The following is a 20,396-nucleotide window of genomic DNA, read 5'->3' as shown; positions in this document are numbered from 1 at the left end:
AAATTTAGTTTCCTCTGCAGCTTGGCATGGCTACGTGACTAAGTTCTGGCCAGTGGTATGTGAGAAGATGGGAAGGTGTGAAACTCTGGGTCACACCCTTAAAATAAAGATGCAGTTCTCATTCCCTGCCATTGTTTGGAATATGAATGGGATGGGGAAAGCTGGAGATATTATCTTGGGTCAAAGATGGAAACTGTGTCGAAGGTGGCAGAACAATAAAATAGAACATGTGAGCTCTGATGATTTGGGATGATTTTTGCCATATCATTTTAGACCACTGACCTAGACTAATGTGCATGAGAAGTAAATTTCAATTTTTATTAAAGCCACTATGATTTTGGGTCTCTCTATTAAGTCCAAAAATTTATGTTAGCCACTCCACTTTTGTGGCCCTGTTCTTCTCATCCTCTCCTGTCCCTAAACAACAGACTCACTCTACTCATGTGTGTCAGTCTCATAAAGAGGTTTCTTTGAGCTCTTATTCTGAGAATCTGTTAAATTTCTTAAAATCTGATTGCCTTGGAGTTATTAGTCCTCTTCCCAGGTGAATGGAGTTCTGCCACAAAGCTGGGCTCCAATATTTCTGGAAATTTTTCCTTAAAATCTGGTTCATATTCATTCTGGCTACCTGAATTCTGTTCTTTCCAGTTTCCTCTTAAGACCCTCAACTTCCTTATGTTGGATTCCATACTGACTATCACCTTAGGTTGTATTTTCCTTTCTTTGACTATGTGATCCTTTTGTCCATCACCTGAAATCCACAGACAGGTGTTTCTATAGTCCTCCAAATATATCTGGTCCCTGGTTCCAATTTCTTCCTGCTTTGCTATGAGCTCCTCAGCTGAGCATGACTAGAAGAAGCTTGCTAAAGCATACTAATATTTATAATGCCAAGTGACTCTTGCAGGAGTGACTTTTCTATACATTATCTCCAACCTTTAAAACAACTCTAAAAAGTTATTGTTATTATAAAGATGAGAAAACTGAGGCTCAGAGTGGATAAGTGTCTTGCCCAAGATGTCTCATCTACTAAGTAATGAATCTCCAATTAAAAAACAGTCTAAAGGCCATGCCACCCTGAACATGCCCGATCTCATCTGATCTTGGAAGCTAAGCAGGGTCGGGCCTGGTTAGTACTTGGATGGGAGACCACCTAGGAATACTAGGTGCTGTAGGCATAAATAAAAAATAAATAAATAAAAATAAAAAACAATCTATAATATTTTCCCCTCTGTCCATACTATCACACAAGCCCAGTGATAAGACAAGGATACAATGGTGAGGGCTCAACTGGAAAGAAGAAAAAGAAATCTTTAGCGATCGTGTCCTGGCACAGGTACATAAAATCTAGGGAGGTAAGGGACTGACTACCTCCTTCTTTAGAAGCCATATTCACATCAGGATGCTAAGGTTAACTTTCAAAGCTGCTCAGGAAAAAAAAAAAAAAAAAAAAAAGGCTGTTTTCCTTCTAACTTTAGCTTTTTGAATTTTAAAAAAATAATTTTTCTCGCCTTTCCTCCCCCAGGATTCTTCTATTTCCCTGACCTTGATGGACATTTCTCCCGAAGTCCCCTGAATTATTATGGTGTAAAATGGCTTATTTTAATTTCCCTAGGTGTCTTTATTGAATTCTTCCACAGTGCTTTATGGAAAATATCTGATTACTAATTCATAGAACAGACTATTATGAGATTCTCTGCTAAGTGGCTGCCACAGTGGTATTGAGGCTGGGGAGCCTCAGGAATCGATGCTCCTGACCCGCTGCCCACGGGCTGAGAACTAAGGAGGCCAGTTAAAATCCAGAATCTTGCCATTTACCCTATTCTATATCCCCCTGAACAATTCCTGAAATAAAATACGGCCCTTAGCTTCCTCTTGAAAAATTAGAAAGGCATTTTAGCATAGAAGTTAAGGTCTTGGGTTCTGGCGTCTGGTCTGGTTCATGGTGACAACATGGATAGACCTAGAAGGTATCATGCTAAGCGAAATAAGTCTAAGACAAATATCATTTGATCTCACTTACATATGGAATTTGAAGAACAAAATAAAATAAATGAACAAAACAAAACAGACTCATAGACACAGAGAACAAACTGAAGGTTGACAGGTGGGAGGAGGGTTGGGGGCCACTGGGTGAAAGAGGTGAGGGGGTTAAGAAGTAAAAATTGGTAGTTACAATTATACTGTAATCGTGCATGTGCATGCACATCTGATCTTAGTTCATTGCTCTGGTTCTTGTTTTTATTAGTGGGGAAAATTATTTATTTTGTTTATGGAATAAACAATTTTTTCTTTAATGTATAAAAACGAACTAGAAAGGGTTAAATAGCCAATAATATTGTCATAACTATGTATAGTGCCAGGTGGTTTCAAGACTTCGTGAATTATGTAGATATCTAACCACTGTGCAATAAAACTGAAACTAATATAAAATAATACTGAATGTCAAATGTAATTTAAAAATAAAAAATAAAATAAAATAAACTTTAAAAAAGATTTCGGGTTCTGGAATCAGACTGGATTTAAATCCCATTGCTTCCATTTAAATGACCTTGGGCAAGTTCCTTAATCTCTTTTCCTCTGTTTTGTAGTCTGTAAAGTGGAGGTAATAATTATCTCACAGAGTTTTTGTGAGGAATATATGAATTAATATGAGTAAGGTGCTTAGAACAGTGCCTGGCTCATATTAAGTACTTTTTAAAAAGTTAATTATTTTTCGTATAATTAGGAGTAAATATGAGTCCTATGAAACCTGGTGCAAAATACCGCATCATGTGAAGGGTTCTGTGAGTGCCCGCACCTCCTAGGCACTTTCTGGCCCATGCACATAAACATTCATGAACATGAAATCACATGGAACCATCGTACTTAGTACTGTGACTCCTCTCATTCAGCGTGGTTGAGGAATACAGCTCACCTCATGGAAATGTCCTGGGTGATCAGATGATTGTCACAAGGAAGAGAATTAAATTCACCCAGAAATAAATTACTGGGTGAATTACAGAATGAGTTCCCAGTGAATAGATTCATTGTAGGTAGTTACCCTCAGTTTGACTAAACTTTAGATGAGTTTCTTGCTCACTATAAGCACCTGACCTCTCTTAGAGCATTTGTTTTAGAAAACTTACAATTGTGAATTCTTTCTCTGCCCCTTTGGGATGTAAATCTCTTCCCAGTCTCTTGCAGGATTTATAGCCCAGGAATGTCTTTCTCAAGGCCCTGGAAGCCATCCTTGGAAATGCAGTCATAAAAGAAGACACTGCCTTTATCTTCCAAGGCTCTGTGTAAGGACAGGAGTCTAATTTCAATAAACATCAATTAGTAAACAAAGATGGCCTAATTACATTGACCAGCCTTCCCTCATAACTGTCCTTAAGTACTTTCCTACTAGCTCACCTCAGCACTTAAAAACTCTCCTGCCTTTGTTTCAGGGGAGTTGAGTTCAATCTCTCTATTGTGATAGTCTTGAGTAAGTCTTTCTTGACTGCTTAACTCCATCCAGTTCAATTTTTCTTTAACATTAAATCAGCTAGTAGAATAAAACTGTGAAACAAATGTTTCAAGGCATAAGGAATGGTGATGACATAAAAGTGGAAATGAAGAATAGAGGCCCCTTGTCCTTTCTTCCCCACCCCCAAACCCACCGCCCACCAACCAACCAACAAGATTTTTCTTCAGAGTAAGGGAATAGGAAAGAAGTGAATAGTAGGGAGTGTTGAGTGTGGCTCAGATTCAAGCTTAAGATCCATTTTAGTTGTTTTAGATAAGTTAGATACATGTTCATCTCTTAGAGGTTGATTGGGCTTTGGGAATACTAGACAAAGGTTCAAAGTCACAGACCTTTGTGAGAAAATACACAGATTTCTCTCACAATGAGAGACAACTCAGCTCTCCAGGGGATGCCTAGTTTTCATAAAGCTCCATGTGAAGACCAGTACTCGGTCTCTTAAAGTCACTGAGAGTGTGCTGCGATCTTCCACCTACCTAGAAAGCCTCTATCTAAGTAGTCAGTCTCTGAGCATAGTTGTCAGCTAGAAAGAACATTCTGGTGGCTGTCTGAGTCTACAGAACTGAGGTCATTCGCATGCCCTCCAAGGAAAAATTAGGCACCTCTAAACCTTGATGAAACAGAGTTGTAATGGGTGGTGTTCAAACATTTTAAAAGTATTTGAATACCAACATGAAATCTTTGGGTAAGAAGACATGGATCCTGAAAATGGATATTGAGGTAAATTATAAAGGGTAAATAATTTAAACAGTGTGGTGCTGACATGTGAAAAGATACAGACATGTTAAGAAGAACAAATTATAAACTGAATAAAAATAAAATATCTTTGGACATCTGGAAGGCAACACAATAGTAACTGACAGACCTTTGGAAGATATCAAGTATACAATAAATGTGCATTTCAAATCAGTAAGGACCACATGGACTATTAATTCATTAAATGGTTTAAGGGTAATTGAGTAGTCACCTGTAAAAATAAGATCTTTCCAAATGGAACAGAGTCTCTCTCTCTTTCTTTGAGAGACCCTGATGATATTTTTAGCGCTAATTGAGGGTATAAAAACATTCAACTCCAGAAATCCAAAGTCTGAGTACTCTCAGGAGTTTGGAGAATCCTTTTTAAATTAATAATTCTTCATTGATGCTTTCACTTTCTTCACCTACCAACATGTTTCCATCCTCAAGATGGATGTATGTATGCACACACATACCTATACACACATACATACACATATATATGGGAAGGACTTGAAAAATACATATTTTCTTTTAAATGTTTTAAACTCCTGCAAGAGTTTTTTTTTATGGGAAAGATATATATATGGGAAGGAATTGAAAAATACATATTTTCTTTTAAATCTTTTAAACTCCTGCAAGAGTTCTAATTAAAAATATATATATATTTTGTCTACGGCCATGCGACTCTGAATTAGCCTAATCTTATCTGATCTCAGAAGCTAAGCAGTGTCAGGTTACTACTTGGTTACTACTTGGTTGGGAGACCACCTAGGAAGACCAGGTGCCGTAGGCATAAAAAAATGAAAAAATAAGGGATTGTAAACTGACAAGGTCCTTGCAATCTGTGAAGTCAACCAAGGGTTGCCTCACCTAAAAAAAAATAAATAAAAATATATTTTTAGAAACCATCCAGAGGGCAAATGATCTATGTGTAGATAGAAAGCAACTCCTTCATTGATTGTTCATAAACTGTATTCAATTGCTAGAAGACAAAAATGAACACGGTGACCTCTAACTTAAAAGTAAAGAGCTTTCTGGGAAGGCGATATAATAATAACTGACATACCTTTACAGGTTATAAGTGCTTTCATATAAATTATCTCATCTAATTATACCAAGAGTAATAAATTTATTATTCCCATCATAAAGAATTAGGAAGCAAAGGCTCAGAATGATGAAGTAACTTGTCCAAGGTTATACAGCAAGTAAAGGACAGAACTCTGAAGTGCCATTTCATATTCTTTCACATATGATGAGTAGCTCCCCTCTCTCATTGTCATGTAAAATTTTAGATAGTAATTGTAATTTTATTAAGTATCCCTGAAATCCTGGCACTCAAAGTCACTGACGTAAAGTCACTGACACATAAAACAGAGGACCTTTTTTAAAAAGGGTAAAGAAAAAAAATTTATATTTTAGAACCAGTGCTTGTTTATAATATAGAGAAAGCCAGAAGTCCCCAGGAGAAAGGTCTCTACAGAGGTACTGCCTTATCACTACACCTGGCTATATGTACATCATAGGTAGACTCTTCTTCCTTTATCCTGGCACTCTAATGAAAGCATTGTTCCTAATCCAGTTGTATATCTTTCATAAAATAACCCATGAGAAAAATTCCTTCTGGAGTTTCAAGCTAGCAAAGTGTCCCTTTCTCTGCATGTCTTGATAATATGTCCCTTACAATGACAGTTCTGTAGCCCCCTTTTATCTTGATCACCAAGAAGCTCAGAGTCAAGTTGGATGCTTAGTTGCAGACATTTTCCTTAGTTTAGGTTCTTTGGAATCTTTTCTTTTCTTCTTTTCCCCTTAATTATTATTATTATTATTTGTCTTTTAAACTATCTGTTTGATATCTTTTACTATTGTTTTAGTGGGGTTTTATTTTACTGTAATTACATCTTTATTATAAGCCTTGTCAAACTTTTTTTGAAGACAGGCAGAGTATAAGTATACAGAGTCCTTCTCTAAATAACACTAGTAAGAATATGAGCACTTACTCCATTGGAAAAAATCCAAGAATATACCAGGTACAAATGCTTTATTTAAATACCTGAGAAGCATACATAGAATGTATATAGTGAATGCACAGGGTAATAGAATCCTGTTTTATTTCCTTTATTCTTTGCTTATGGTTTTTATTCTGGTAAAAACACTCAACGTGAGATCTACTCACTCTTAATGAGTTTTTACATGTGAAATACAGCATTGTTAACTATAGGCACAAAGTTATACAATAGACCTCTAGAATTTATTCATCTGACAGAACTGAAATTTTATACTTTTTGAAGAGTAACTCCTTATTTCACCCTCTCTCAGCCTCTGGGAACCACCATTCTCTGCTTCTAGGACTGTGACTAATTAAGAAATCTCATATGCTACAGGCTGAATGTTTGTGCCCTTCTGATATTCATATGTTCAAATCTAATTCCTAGTGTGATGATATTTGGAGGTGAAGCCTTTGGGAGGTGATTAGGTCATGAGGGCTCTATACTCATGAATGGGATTAGTGTCCTTATAAAAAAGCTCCAGAGAGCTCCCTTCTGCCATGTGAGGACACAGTGAGAAAACTATGAACTAGGAAGTAAATCCTCATTAGACACTGATCTTGGACTTCCCAGTCTCTAAAACTATAAGAAATAAATTACTGTTGTTTATTAATTATCCAGTCTGTGGCATACTGTTAGAGAAGCCTGACTGGACTAAGACATATAGTGAAATCGTGCAGTTTTTGTCCTTGCGTGACTTATTTCACTTAGCATAATGTCCTCCAGGCGAACAGGTACATGAAAAGATGTTCAACATCGCTTATCATCAGGGAAATGCAAATCAAAACCACAATGAAATTATTGCCTCACACCTGTTAGAATGGCTACTATATATATAAAGATAGCAAATGTTGGCAAGGATGTGGAGAAATTGGAACCCTTGTACACTGGGTGGGAATGTAAAACAGTGCAGCTGCTATGAAAAACAGTATGGAGGTTCCTCAAAAAATTAAAAATAGATCTACCGTATGATCCAGCAATCTCACTTCTGGAAATTTATACAAAAGAACTGAAATCAGGATCACAAAGAGATATCTGAACTCCATGTTCATTGCAGCATTATTCATCATAGCTAAGATACTGAATCAACCAAAATGTCCATTAAGTGAATCAATGGATAAAGAAAATGTGGTATATACATGTAATAGATTATTTCACCTTCAAAAAAGAAGGAAATTGTTCCTTCACTTTTATAATAAAGGCTCAATGTCACTATAAGAAGCATTTCATATGTCAGCAACAGTAGGTGATGAGGTATTTGTATTATATGCTATACTTCTATTTAAAAAAATAAGGCTTAGTATTTCACTTACATTTTATGATTATGCACATTTGGTATGATACCAAGAGATAGTGACGGAGTTTTTTAAAGAAATTCATGGTTGATAGAGAATTGTATCAAAATTGATACTGAAATCAATTTGTAGATATCTTACATATAAAATTACATTACATACAATTCTGATTATTGTAGAAATTTAATCCACACGTCACACACATATACACACATACAAGCATGCACACATTTTTCAAAACAATGGCTACACAAAGAAAATGTATATAATCTTTGAGAAACATACATAATCAGAGAAATATCCTTTACGGTCTGAGCAATACTAAAAGAGGAAAAGAGAACTGGCTGATGAGCTAAAAGTTGAACCAAAAGAGGCCTAAGAAATTTTTTACTGTCAAATAAAAACAAATCCAGACTCAAGCAAGGAAAGACTTTAAAAGACTACAATAGAGAGAATAGTCCTCCCTCAGGATTTCTAGGCATCTCAAAGTCAAACAGAAAACAGCTTTTCTTTTATAGGTTGGGGTAGGTAGGGCTAGCAGGAACTTTGAGGGGAAATGGAACAAGCTGGTGGAGCCCAGCAGACAGCAAGAACAGGGTGATATACCAGGAAATGTTTCTCTCTGTGGTCAGCTGACTCAAAATGAATTGTTAAGGGGAGATGTTCTGTCTTTTAATAATTGCTCAGATTTGGGGTAAGCCAAGTTCAGGAACCCCTGGAGAAGGAGATACCTGACTACAGTTTAGTTAAGCCAAGTCAGTGGGTAAAAAAAGGACAATTGTGAGCACTTGATCAGTACCTGCAACCTAATGAAAAGTATACATTATTGAAATGCTACTTTTTTTTTTTTGGCCATAAAAATTCTTAGAAGGAAATTAGTGGATTCAAGAAGCAGGCAAAGTATAGTAGTCCCTCCTTATTCCCAGTTTCGCTTTGCACAGTTCAGTTACTTGTGGTCCAAAAACATTAAATGGAAAATTCCAGGAATAAACAATTCATAAAGTTTAAAATTGTGCACTGTTTTGAGTATCATGATGAAATCTCATCTCATCCTGCTTTGTCTCACCCAGGATGTGAATCGTCCATTAGACCAGCTTCTCCACACTATATATGCTCCCAACAGGTTATCACTTAGTAATCATCTTGGTTTATCGGATCAACTGTCATGATATCGAAGTGCTTGAGTTCAAATAACCCTTATTTTATTTAATAATGGTCCCAATGTGCAAGAGTAGTGATGCTGGCAATGCAGATGTGCCAAAGAAAAGCTGTAAAGTATTTCCTTTAAGTGAAAAGGTAAAAGTCCTTGACTTAATGAGAAAAGAAAAATAATCACATGCTGAGGTTGCTAAGATCAAATAAGAATGAATCTTCCTTCTGTGAAACTGTAAAGAAGGAAAAAGAAATTTTTGTTGGTTTTGCTACTGCGCCTCAAGCTGCAAAAGGTACAGCCGCAGTGCATGATAAATACTTAGTTAACATGGGAAAGACATTAAATTTGTGGGTGGAAGATATGAACAGAAAATTTGTTCCGACTGACAGCAACATGTGCTGGCAAGCAATGAGCCTGTGCAAAGACTTCGGCAAGGTGATCCCCTGAAATGAGTGACCACACTAGTGTAACTTTTATTACAGTACATTGTTATAATTGTTCTACTTTATTATAAGCTATTGTTAATCCCTTACTGTGACTAATTTAAAAATTAAACTTTATCATAGATATGTATGTACAGAAAAAACAGTATATATAAGGGTTAGTACTATCTAAGGTTTCAGGAATCTATTGGGGGTTGTGGAGCATATTCTCCGTGGAAAAGGGAGGGACTACTGTATCAGAAATTCTGCATTTATTCCCATTCACATCACTAAAGTGCACATGATTTCAGTTAGTTAATTTAGTCTCTGACAAATTCGCAGATAAGATTTATTAAGAGAGCTGAGATGCTTAGGAGAAAGTCAGTTTCGCCCATAAAAACAAAGAATGCGTCCATATCTTACAGACATATATCAATTAAATTGTGCATTTATTATGTTAATATATTTGAAAGGCATTGTAAAATGAGAATCTGGCAACATTCCTAGAAGAACCTAGTTGAAATACACATCCTTGAGATTTATTGGTCATTTGTCCTAAAGAAATTAAGAAGTGGAACGCTTTAAAGAAGGACATTCTGCCAAAGCGTAACCCATGAAATGAAAGATAAAAGTATGAGTCATAGAATTGTAGCGTTAGAAAGGATCTAGTCCCGCCTTTTTATTTTCAAGTAAGGAAAATGTGGCTCGTGGTGAGGTGGTGTTTTCCAAGCCTCACAGCAAGTTCATGAGTGCAATTTTGTTTCATAGGTTATCTATGTTACTAATTATAAAAACAAGGTAAAGCTATGATTAACTGTTAAATAAGAAGAATAAGTAGGAAATGTATACAGTGTGATCTCATGTTTTTAAAATACATCTATTGATCATCTATCTATCATCTATCATCTATAATCTATCTATCATCTATCAATTGTCTATCTTCCATCCATTTGTGATTGTATGAAATTGGAAAAGAGTGGAAGTATATACACCAGGCTAACATTGGCTATTTACAAGATAGATAAAGCAAGGGGATAAGAAAAAGAATGTAATATGATAGAATTTTGTAAAATGGTATGTGAAAATAAAGACTGCAAAGTTCTACGTATAAAATTATTAGTAGTACATAGAAATTGAAGGTGCACATAGACAAGAACTAGAAAATCTCTAGAATATGCACACAGACCAGAACATAGACAAAAGAAAAACTCATTTTGATCAGGTTTATAAATATTTTAAAAATTTGTGTAGTTATTTTAAAAGTGTTTGCAGTAACATAAAAAATAAAAATAAAGTCAAATGAATCTTTTTTTCTGAAACCACTGAAATACACCTATTTTAACTCAAATCTAATAAAAAAGACTCAATTATGTATTCATTAACAGTATTCACTGGGCAAACTTTTAATTATCGGCATTGATAGTGATATTTTATGTTTCACATATAAATGTTTACATATATGCATTTGTATATATGTCTCTATATAAATATATTTGTTGATGAAACTTGCATGTACTTTTTTATTGAATGATGTATACAATGAAAATAAAAGTAACATATACTCACTGTAAAGATTTCAGGAAATTTAGAAGAGCAGAAAATAAAAATAACTGATAATCTTATCCAGAGATATCCACAGTTTATCTTTTGCACCCATCCTTCCAGATCTTTTTCATTCATGTGTATTCAAAATTGGGACTAAAATTTACTTTATCTACTTTTTTCACTTAGTAATATATTATGGCTATGTTTTCATGGTAATAAATACACACGCAATGCCATTTTTAATTAGATAGCTAACATTTCATCATAGAAAGCTATAGTAATTCATTTTACAAATTTTCTACCAATGGTCCTTTGGTTTGACTCTATTTTTAAATGATCATAAATAATGCTGAAATATACATCCTTACAGATGCATTTTTTTTTATCTTGTTCTGTTGGTTCCCTAAGATATTGTTGGGTACTATTGATTTTAATTGCCTAAATCATTTCCTTCCTAACTTTCTAGACATTTATACTTCAGAATCAAATATACTAATAGATTAGAAGAAGCCTTTTGTTATCAGAGAACAGTGTATCATAGACACAGCCAATGTAAGCTATAAAGTTTTTCTCATGGGTAAGTGAACCATATGTATCACTTCATTATTCATTATATTTTGGGAAAAAATTATATCTAAAAGCAATCATTACAATAATCCATAACTTATGAAGATCTATTATCTATATTTCAAATTACTCCTAATTATTTTTAGCTCTCACTCTCTCATCAGTATGAGGTCATTAATGGTGAACTTTGTAGAATGCACTAATATTTATATAAAAGTCATTCAATTAGAAATTTTAAAGTGTCTACAAAGAAGTCTTTATGTTTAGCTTTATGTTGAATGTTGAGGGGGTATAGTCTATCAAAAATATCATCCATATCCTTACTATATCTACATATATTTAAAATAATGAGCTATTATTCATTCTTTGTTTCTTTGGAAATTATTTGAAGAGAAAAATAGATAGAAGAGGAAAAACAAGTCAAAGAAAGTAGATATCAGATATTATGGTCTATATGTACCAGGAATCTAGCTAACTACTTTCTCTTGTAGTATTTATTTGATCTCCCCAATGATTCTGGGGAGAGGTAGATATTATTTTTTATAGCTGCTTTTTGGATGAAGACGTGAGGTTTATGTTGATAAAATGATTTTCCCAAGGTCCCACTGATGGTTTATGTTTATGTAGGGAACATAGACAAAACCATATCTATGTAAGTAACATCCTTTGCCTCAAAAAATAAGTTTTTAACAATTTGAGCTTCCCAGTGATAGAATATATTGTCTTTGGAAGTAGTGAGTTTATCATCATGGGAAATATGGAAGCAAGTGTTGATTTGGTTGATCATACATGAAAGATGTTAGTGGAAGAATACTTCCTTATTTCTCTAGGCTTATCTAGAAGGTTAAATGTTTTGTGGAACTGAAAACAATATATCAGTTCTAACTATTGATATGTGATAAGCAAATATTAGGCCGTCGAAAGATAATCAACTATTTCATACTTAAGAGAAACCTAATTTCACAGATGAATATTACTTGTTATTTTAAAACCAGAGAACAAAATCTATATTATGTAGGTTATTTTAGTTGCTAATGACTATGTGTTTGGAATAAACGGTATTAAATAAATTTTAGTGTCTGTTGTGCTAAGGACACAATTGTGTAGTTGAATAAATACTGTCTCTTGATAAAGATTAGTTAACTCATGCTAGCCTGACAATTACTGTAATTCACATTTCTACATAGCTATTCCATTATTAAGGAACTTCTTAGATTTAACCTATCTAAAAAATAACTAAGTCATTCAGTGAAATGTTATATAAAATAATAAGAAAAATAAATCTCCTCTTGATTTAGACAAAATAGTGTGCTTGTGTGCTAACATTCTACTACCCACCTTCCCCAGTTGGTTCTATTAAAAAGTGCTGTAAAGAAATAAAAAAATAAAAAATAAATTATGCCTGTTGCAAAGCATTTCACGGAAAGGCTTTTATGGGCAACTTAACAATTCATGAGGAAAAAGAATATTATAGGAGGCAAGGAAAAATCTTCCCCTGAAAATAAGTGAAACCCAGGTCATTCTTAACACATGTGCATTCATTTTTAGGAGGTAGAAGATATTCAGAGCTGTGATTCATTTAGATATATGACCAGGTGGCCTATGCTTTAGAGTTTGAGCTAAAGCCTCCTATACCAATAGCTAAGCTTTGCTAAGAGGAAGTGGTTGGTTCTACACATAAATACCCTCAGATGGTTCCCTTTAGTGAACAAAAGAGAAAAAAGCAAAGAGCTGGCTTCTGTTGCTCTGTGTAGGCAGCATATTTTATTGAAAGGAGTATAGACTTCAGGAAGAAGAAAATCTACATTTGAAACAGTTGACTTCGATAAGTTACTTGACTTTTTCGAGCCTTTCTTCATCTATAAAGTAGGTTTAATAACACCTCACCAAGTTATTTTGAGAATTAAATGCAAAATGTTCACAGGAGTAAATTGCAAAGCATCTGACACAGACTAAGAATGGAAAACATTTCAGCTTCTTTCCTTTTTGTCATTTCTCTAATAGTGTAACTCTAGGAAATTGTAAATACATTTTTTTAAGTGTTCTCCTAGAGTTTGAGGAATGATATTCCCATCAGCAATCTCAGCAGGAAGACAGCTATCAGCTCAATCAATGGCCAAGTACCTCCTGTTGCAGATCTAGAGCAGTATGAGCAAATATCAGAGGCTTGGAAGCAACTAAGACATCAAAGAGAAGCAACTGGAGCTGTGGAGATGTCTTCCCTAGCCACCGGAAAGAGCCCCTCTCTGGGGTAAGGGCTGTCTGTGTGAGCTCTCTCTGTTGGTGCAGATGAAGGAGAAGGTAGGGCTCAGACAAGGAGAAGAGAGAACAATTACTCTGCTTTAGTGAGTTCCTAATTTCCTAGAAACTCTTCATGGAGGGCCTCTACAGCTATGAGGGACTCTGAACTATAATCTGGCTCTCAGACTCTTGGAGGAAGAAGAGCAAAAGCCTAGAAAGTGAAGTTGTGGGGTTAATGTTAGCTCCTGTCTTCAGGACAATGCATTTTCCAACAAATGGTTTCAGAATTATGCTTTATCCAATACAGACAGTGTAGCCTATGATAAAATCCTTTACAAATTCATTTAAATAGCTTTCATTTATAATTAAAATTTAGCTGGAATTCATATATTGGAGAAAGTAGGTTTTTAAAAGATAAGACTCTAGAATATTTCTTTTTGAATACAATTTAACCTTAAATATAAGAAAAAAAAATCCCAGTCTTAAAAAATACCTTTTAACTAAATACTATTATTTTTTTAATATTCATGTACTAGAGATCAATCTAATACAGCCTAAACACCAGAAGTCATGTTAATGTAACATGAGATTATTAAAGCCTGTTTAGAAATAAGAGGGTGTTTATAACATTATCTGCCACCCCTGCATTGGAAAGCCTGGGTACTTGATTACTCTGCATATTTGCTGTTATGTAATGATAAGCAGATTCTTAGGAACTGATTATTGCCTCCACTTTACTCAAGTGATCCTCGATTTCATCAAGAAGATTATCAAATTGATTTTTAGAATTGAAGTAGTTCCAATGAACATAGTAAATTTTCTAACTTGAAAGTGCTTCCTTATGATACAAGGACAATGGTTAAAAAATAAAACTTCAAGAAAGGCTCCACATGAAAACAACGTAGAATATGAGTAATTATCTCTTAACTACAATTCTCACTGATCAAAAAAATAAGCAAGATTTCCCAAGTATTTTCCTGCGTGGCATATATTCTAATTGGAAAGATAATCATGCATTCTTGGATAAGAAGCTAGAATATATTTATTTATTGATCATCTTGTACATTCTAGGCTATAGTTGCACAAGTGTATAATTTAATCTTGCAGCAGTCTTATGAGATGATTGTTAAAAATCTGAATTAATAGGTGAGGAAGTTGACATCAAAGTGATTACTAAGCTAAGCTGGGATCTCAAGCCAAGTCCACATAACTTCAAAACCTGAACTCCGAAAAAATCCTATACATTGAAATACATAATGATGTAGAATGTACTGCCATATCACATATCCAGCATCATCAAAAAAAAAGATATTCTACATAATATGAGGTATTTGATGCAATTTAATCCTATTGCCAATGCTGTTTTGTTTGGCATTTAAATCTGATTTCAAGTGGGAAAATGGAAGTTATGTTTGTGAAATTATGTGTTGATAATTAGTCTATCTTAGTCCTGGATAGTTGCAGTTGCTGGATAAGTTTTAAACTACTATGTAATTGCTGAGAAAACTTTTTTTAAAAAGGAAGTGGTTTTTATGAGTGGAACTAGTTTCACAGAGACCATTCAAACTTTGAGCTGGTTCATATTTGTAGGAGTGAAGATGAGAATGTTCTAAATCCTTTCTTGGTCTAATAAATGTTTTATTCATGAAATACATGAAATTGCAAAGGTACAGATGGGGGAAAGAGCAAACAAGAACATTTAAACGAAATGGATTTAATGCTGACCCTTGATCCTTCTTGTTTTTCCATTGTTTATGATTTTATTCTCTTAATCGTCTGAGGTTTTTGGCAACAAGCATAATACATGCTTATAAAGCTATGTAGCTCTGTTAAAGCCAGGCATAGTGCTTGGCTCAATGGCCTTCCAAATCAAAATTCTAGACACTTTCCACACGTACTGAGTAAAGCAGTATTTCCTCTCGCTCATTCTAAATCTACCTCCTGTGAATTTCATTGCGCATCTCTTCCTCATTGTTAAGCTAAAAGAGGATACTCAGATTTCAGAAAAATAATTTAGATCATTTAAATCCATTGACATACCACAATGCCAAGGAATGCAGCAAATTTAACACGAAGACTAGGAGACAAGCTGATATAAAGTTCTTTAAAGATGGGCTAATATATGTTTATCTTGATGTGCCCACAGTGTCAAACACGATGTCTCCCTCAAGCTAAGGCAAGCAGAGAGCTGAAATATAATACACATATCTACATGTATCAGACTCTACATATACATCATTGTACATGTCTCTACCTTGAGTCTATATTAATATACCCATTTCTATTGATAAGGAAATTGAATGAATTGCCTGAGATCATGCAGCTGGTAAGTAGCAGAGCTAAGATTTGAATTCACATCAGTCTGGCTTTTAATTTCACCATGCGATTTTCTGACTACATTTGTGGAATGTCATCTTCATGGAGTTATCACCTCTCTAGTTCTATCCAGCCTCTAGAGGGAAAAGCCTGTAGCCCAGTAAAGTTGTAATTCGCAAGTGGCCTAATGGCCAATAGGAATGCCACATGTTACAGTCAATCACTTAGTGCATAATTCGTGTGTAATTAAGAGGTGAAAATTAAGGGGCATACAGTAACAGGCTTTGTTAATAGTAATGATGCTTTGGGGACTGGGTCTTTACTCTCATTTTCATTTTCATTATCACTGTAGAAAAACAGTAAATAAAGGCAGTGGATAGGATAGCAGCCCGAGAGGTGGAAAGAGGAGAATTAAGGGACAGTAATCTGTGGATTTGTTTACTATTGAAATGCCCTTCGAAGGCAGCTTTGCCTGCGTGGCACTTTTAACAATGACCCTTATTTTCATTATCATCATGTTTATAACATTTTTGCAATTTTATGGTACTGTTTGAATAATTTTAGAATGTTAATGCTCAATGCCACCTAAGTCTTCCAACAGGGAAGCACTGGGTCTCTGAACATTCTCGGTACCAGGGAATTTACTATTGATAAGAAAATAAATTCTAACCTTTAGATCAATCAAAAATCTGCATTCCAACAGCTACCCTGAAATTATTCTGTAAGTATGTCTGAAAGAACTATGTGGCAAAATACGTCCCTAAGCTAGTTCCTTGGAGACTGGATAGTCTTCAATGTATATCAGCATTTCTGGATATGAGATCTGGTGACACATGCTATCACAGCTAATATCATACTTGTGTTGCTAAATTTAGGCACACAATTTTGGTACTTTTTCATAATTTTTCAGTTTTTAACATTTAAAACAAACTTGCATTTCATAAAAAAATGTTTAAACTTTAAAAAAACTTAATTAACACGGAGCCCGGCCATATTACAATCATTTGTTTTTACTTGTCCCAGCACATGAGAAATGAGTGAGGCGCACCTATAAGGGTCTCATTTAGACCTTCACATTTCATTTAGAGATCACAATCTCAGATTTCAATGTTACTTCTTATCTACACAGGTCAAGTGTACCCCAAGAGAGCCAGAATTCTCCAGCTTACCTGTGCTGAAGAGTCACTTTGAGCGCTGTTTAAAAGGCCTTGGGGACTAGTCCAAGCGCCACAAAGTCCCGTGACTGTTTGCCTAATGATATATTTAGGCTTCTCTCATGCAGATCTTAATCTTATTATTTCTACAGATATAGCAACTATTACTGCTAACTTAAACATGAGTTGTTCTGGAAACTTAGAAATCACCTGTCTGAACTCCAGATTCGATAGACCTATTTAATATACAGTTATACCTCTACTTAGTGCAGGGTAGAAATGGAGTCAAGTCTTTTGACTCTTTCCAGAATAGAATTCATTAGTATGACTATTACTGCTATTCTTATGTTGAGCGATCTGGTATTTGACATTCTCCTTCAGTATTATGCAGGAAGTCTTCAAAGAAAGTTTTGAATGGCCTTCTACTCTAAGCCTTAATTGTAGGGAAGAAAACAATACTTTGAAAGGGTAATATATTAAATAGTGATTGAAAAACTGACTATTTGTGAGACACTCTGCTAGTTATTCTGGGATGTATAAAGATGAATAACACATAGTTCTTGCCATGCTGGAGCTTACAACTTAGAAGTCGTTAATTACTTTGGCCAGCATAATTGGGATATTTCACTGAATGAGAAATAATGGTGTATTAAGTCAGATTCAACACCACTTTGAAGTGCTTCATGATTAGTTCTACATAAAGTTGAGACTCCATTAATGTTAACTGGCATAGTAAAATAGAGGTACATGGGGGAAAAAAATCTCTCAATATGCTAAATTGATATACTTATAATGGATGTTGTTTAGAGGTCATGGTTGTTTGATATGAATGGAAGGAAATCATTTATAGTTGTTGTCATTATGATAAAACATGAAATTATCTAAAGACTCCTATCATCTTCTAGTTAGTTCTTGAGCACATTTATTCATTACAATATAGAGGAGAGGTTTTCTTACTTGTAGTCCCACCATTCATTTCTTCAAGTTCACTGTTAATTCCAACATCTATGGAACTCATTATTTTGTCAATCTGTGAGAAGCAAAAACCATATAAATGAATTATTACATTTACTTTTATCGCTGAATTTTAAAATAACTTTTAAATGCCAATAGCATATATTCTTGATATTATTACCATTACAATACCACAGTTGAGAGACTGATAGAGAAAGGTTTAAGGGAAACAGACATCTTTTGATTTGCTTTTAAAAATATAAATTGTGTTTCACTTTCTTAAACTTTCAAAATCAACTTGCTTTTTCTCTGTATTTTCTAAAAGGAACTTTGTTTGGATCTACATGGGTCACTAAGTTAGGAATTGTGTATTCTTTAAACTCAGAAGGAGGAAGAAGATGAGAGTAAGTTCATGTGATGATTTCTGTCCTCTAGGGCATGCATCTCATCTGACTGGTCAAGGGGTGGTTTTCAGTTTGGGGGCTTGGCCATTGGAACCGAGTTCTTACTTCATGGTTTGACCAGCCATAAGTTGATTTGTGGCATAGAATCACAAGAATGTAGACATAGAAACAACTTAATTTTAAGAGATAAATTAAATATGAATTAATCCTGCCTCATTCCAAAAGAGATTTTCAGATGTTATTCACAGAGTTAATAGATATAAGAAATGGATAGACTCAAACAATCAGTCTAGTAGTATGGAATTTAGAGGAAGAAATGACTGTCTAAACTTTAGCCATTTATGGTTTAATCCCCCTACTTATCATCCTAGCAACCCTAGTAAGACAGTAGGCTTTGGAAAGAACAGTGAGCATTACATAAATGTCTTATTTTGTTTACCCTGAAACAGATGCAGAGATTGAGTGATTTTTCCCAAACAGCTCAGTTCAGAATGTCAATATCGGAACCATTTCCATTTCTAGTTCTCAGAATACTATAGTGACCTATTGTGTTTCAAAACCCAATCCAAATGGCACAGTCTTTTGAGAGACAAAATGTGACACGTTAGAATGAAATGTCAAGGAAGAGTGTGGTCCATTCTTTGAAGAAATTCAAGAAAAAGTAAGAAACATTATTATTTTATGATGTAGTTCTCCTTAGGGACAAAGGGTGATATTTCATAACCTTACGAGGACACTTACCCTCTGAGTAATTCTCTGAAATTAAAGACTGTCTTTAGGTAGAGCTTAAATTGGTGATACTCGACCTCAGCACATTTTTCTTTAATGTCTCTCTGATAGTCGTAAGACGGAAATATTAAGTAATTTGTGTTTATTATAAGATTATAAGAAGATCTTCTGAAAATATAAGATACTTTAAAGCAGGAAGACGATCTAACAAAGAGTTCAGAGAGTAGCAAAATGATACAGGACAGCAAAAATACAAAGATTTTTCTCAATTTGTCAGCTGCATCATTTGGGAGGACACGATGTGTCCTCATATTTTCCTGCACCTCATAGCTAGTTATTGCTTCTGCTTGATGTCAATTTCTATGGAAACAATAGATTTTCCCACATGTGCGAAACTGTGTTTGTTTTTTACACTCCCTGTGAAATTATTATGTATCACCCCTAGAACCTTTTCCTTCCCCTTGGAGCTGTATGTGTTTGTTAATTTTTTTTGCCTCTAAAAGACTTAAAAAGCTGAAAATCCTTCCCGCAAACCTCTCTTAACTCCAACCCCTCATATAAAGAAGAGCAAATCTTACTTCTTCCCATTCAGAAGTGAAGGATGGTGTTCTTTCAGAATGCCCTTTAGAACTGTGTTCAGCAGTTGAAGATTCACTCCAGTTAACTCTTGATGCTTTTTCATTCGAAGGGTAGGCAATGAGATCAGAATCTGATTTAGACACATTTTTTGATAAATGCATGTCAATCAGGGCTTTTGGCAATGACCTTATTCTCCCCAGGGTACAGGCTCTCTCCACACATCTCCCCGTGTTCACAATCCACTGGTCTCCATTTCGGGATCCACTCCTAGTTGCTCTTGTGCCAACAATGGTATGGTTTTCGAGTTGGTTGCTTTTTTTGTGAAAAATTGTTCTACTGACCACTTTGGGTTTAATTTTCTTCACCAAAGGTTCTGAGTTATTTTCTATTGGAGACTGCTTGAAAGGCAAAGGACTATTTGCCAAACTGACTTCATCTTGTCTTTCTTCACATTCATCCTTTTTCCCATAGAGATGAAATGGATTTTCAGGGGACTCACATGCTGGAGAGGATCCATGGAGAAGGCCTGCAAATTGCCCAGCATCATATTCTTTTGGGGGATCATTGTCCTCCTGTTGAGAGAGGTCATCTGCAAATAAGAGGAAGGACATTAGGATGCTTGTTTATACAGGAATCCGAAAGCCCTGATACAATAGCAGTGCCCTTTCGAACTTGTGTAATAGCCAAACATTTGTTTTATTGCTACACAATAATATCCCCATAACCTGACAGTGTTGTGTATAAAA

General features: G+C 34.9%; 1 protein-coding gene and 1 pseudogene across 1 annotated transcript in view; one reads left to right on the top strand and one right to left on the bottom strand.

The window, feature by feature from the left end:
- Window positions 1-20,396, bottom strand: part of ANKS1B (ankyrin repeat and sterile alpha motif domain containing 1B) — a 678,567-nt gene that overhangs the window by 225,997 nt on the left and 432,174 nt on the right. Inside the window, exons 13-14 of the mRNA XM_039878010.1 lie at window positions 19,650-20,239; window positions 17,942-18,014 (exon numbers count right to left, since the gene is read on the bottom strand). Of these exons, the coding sequence (XP_039733944.1) occupies window positions 17,942-18,014; window positions 19,650-20,239 (663 nt within the window). The remainder of the gene's footprint in view (window positions 1-17,941; window positions 18,015-19,649; window positions 20,240-20,396) is intronic.
- On the top strand, window positions 1,060-1,178 carry LOC120615336 (uncharacterized; annotated as a pseudogene).

Source organism: Pteropus medius, unplaced genomic scaffold (assembly GCF_902729225.1).
Source record: "Pteropus medius unplaced genomic scaffold, Ma_sr-lr_union100, whole genome shotgun sequence".
Classification (NCBI taxonomy): domain Eukaryota; kingdom Metazoa; phylum Chordata; class Mammalia; order Chiroptera; family Pteropodidae; genus Pteropus; species Pteropus medius.
Note: the sequence above shows the minus strand (reverse complement) of the source record. Positions and strands in the feature narration are given on the sequence as shown.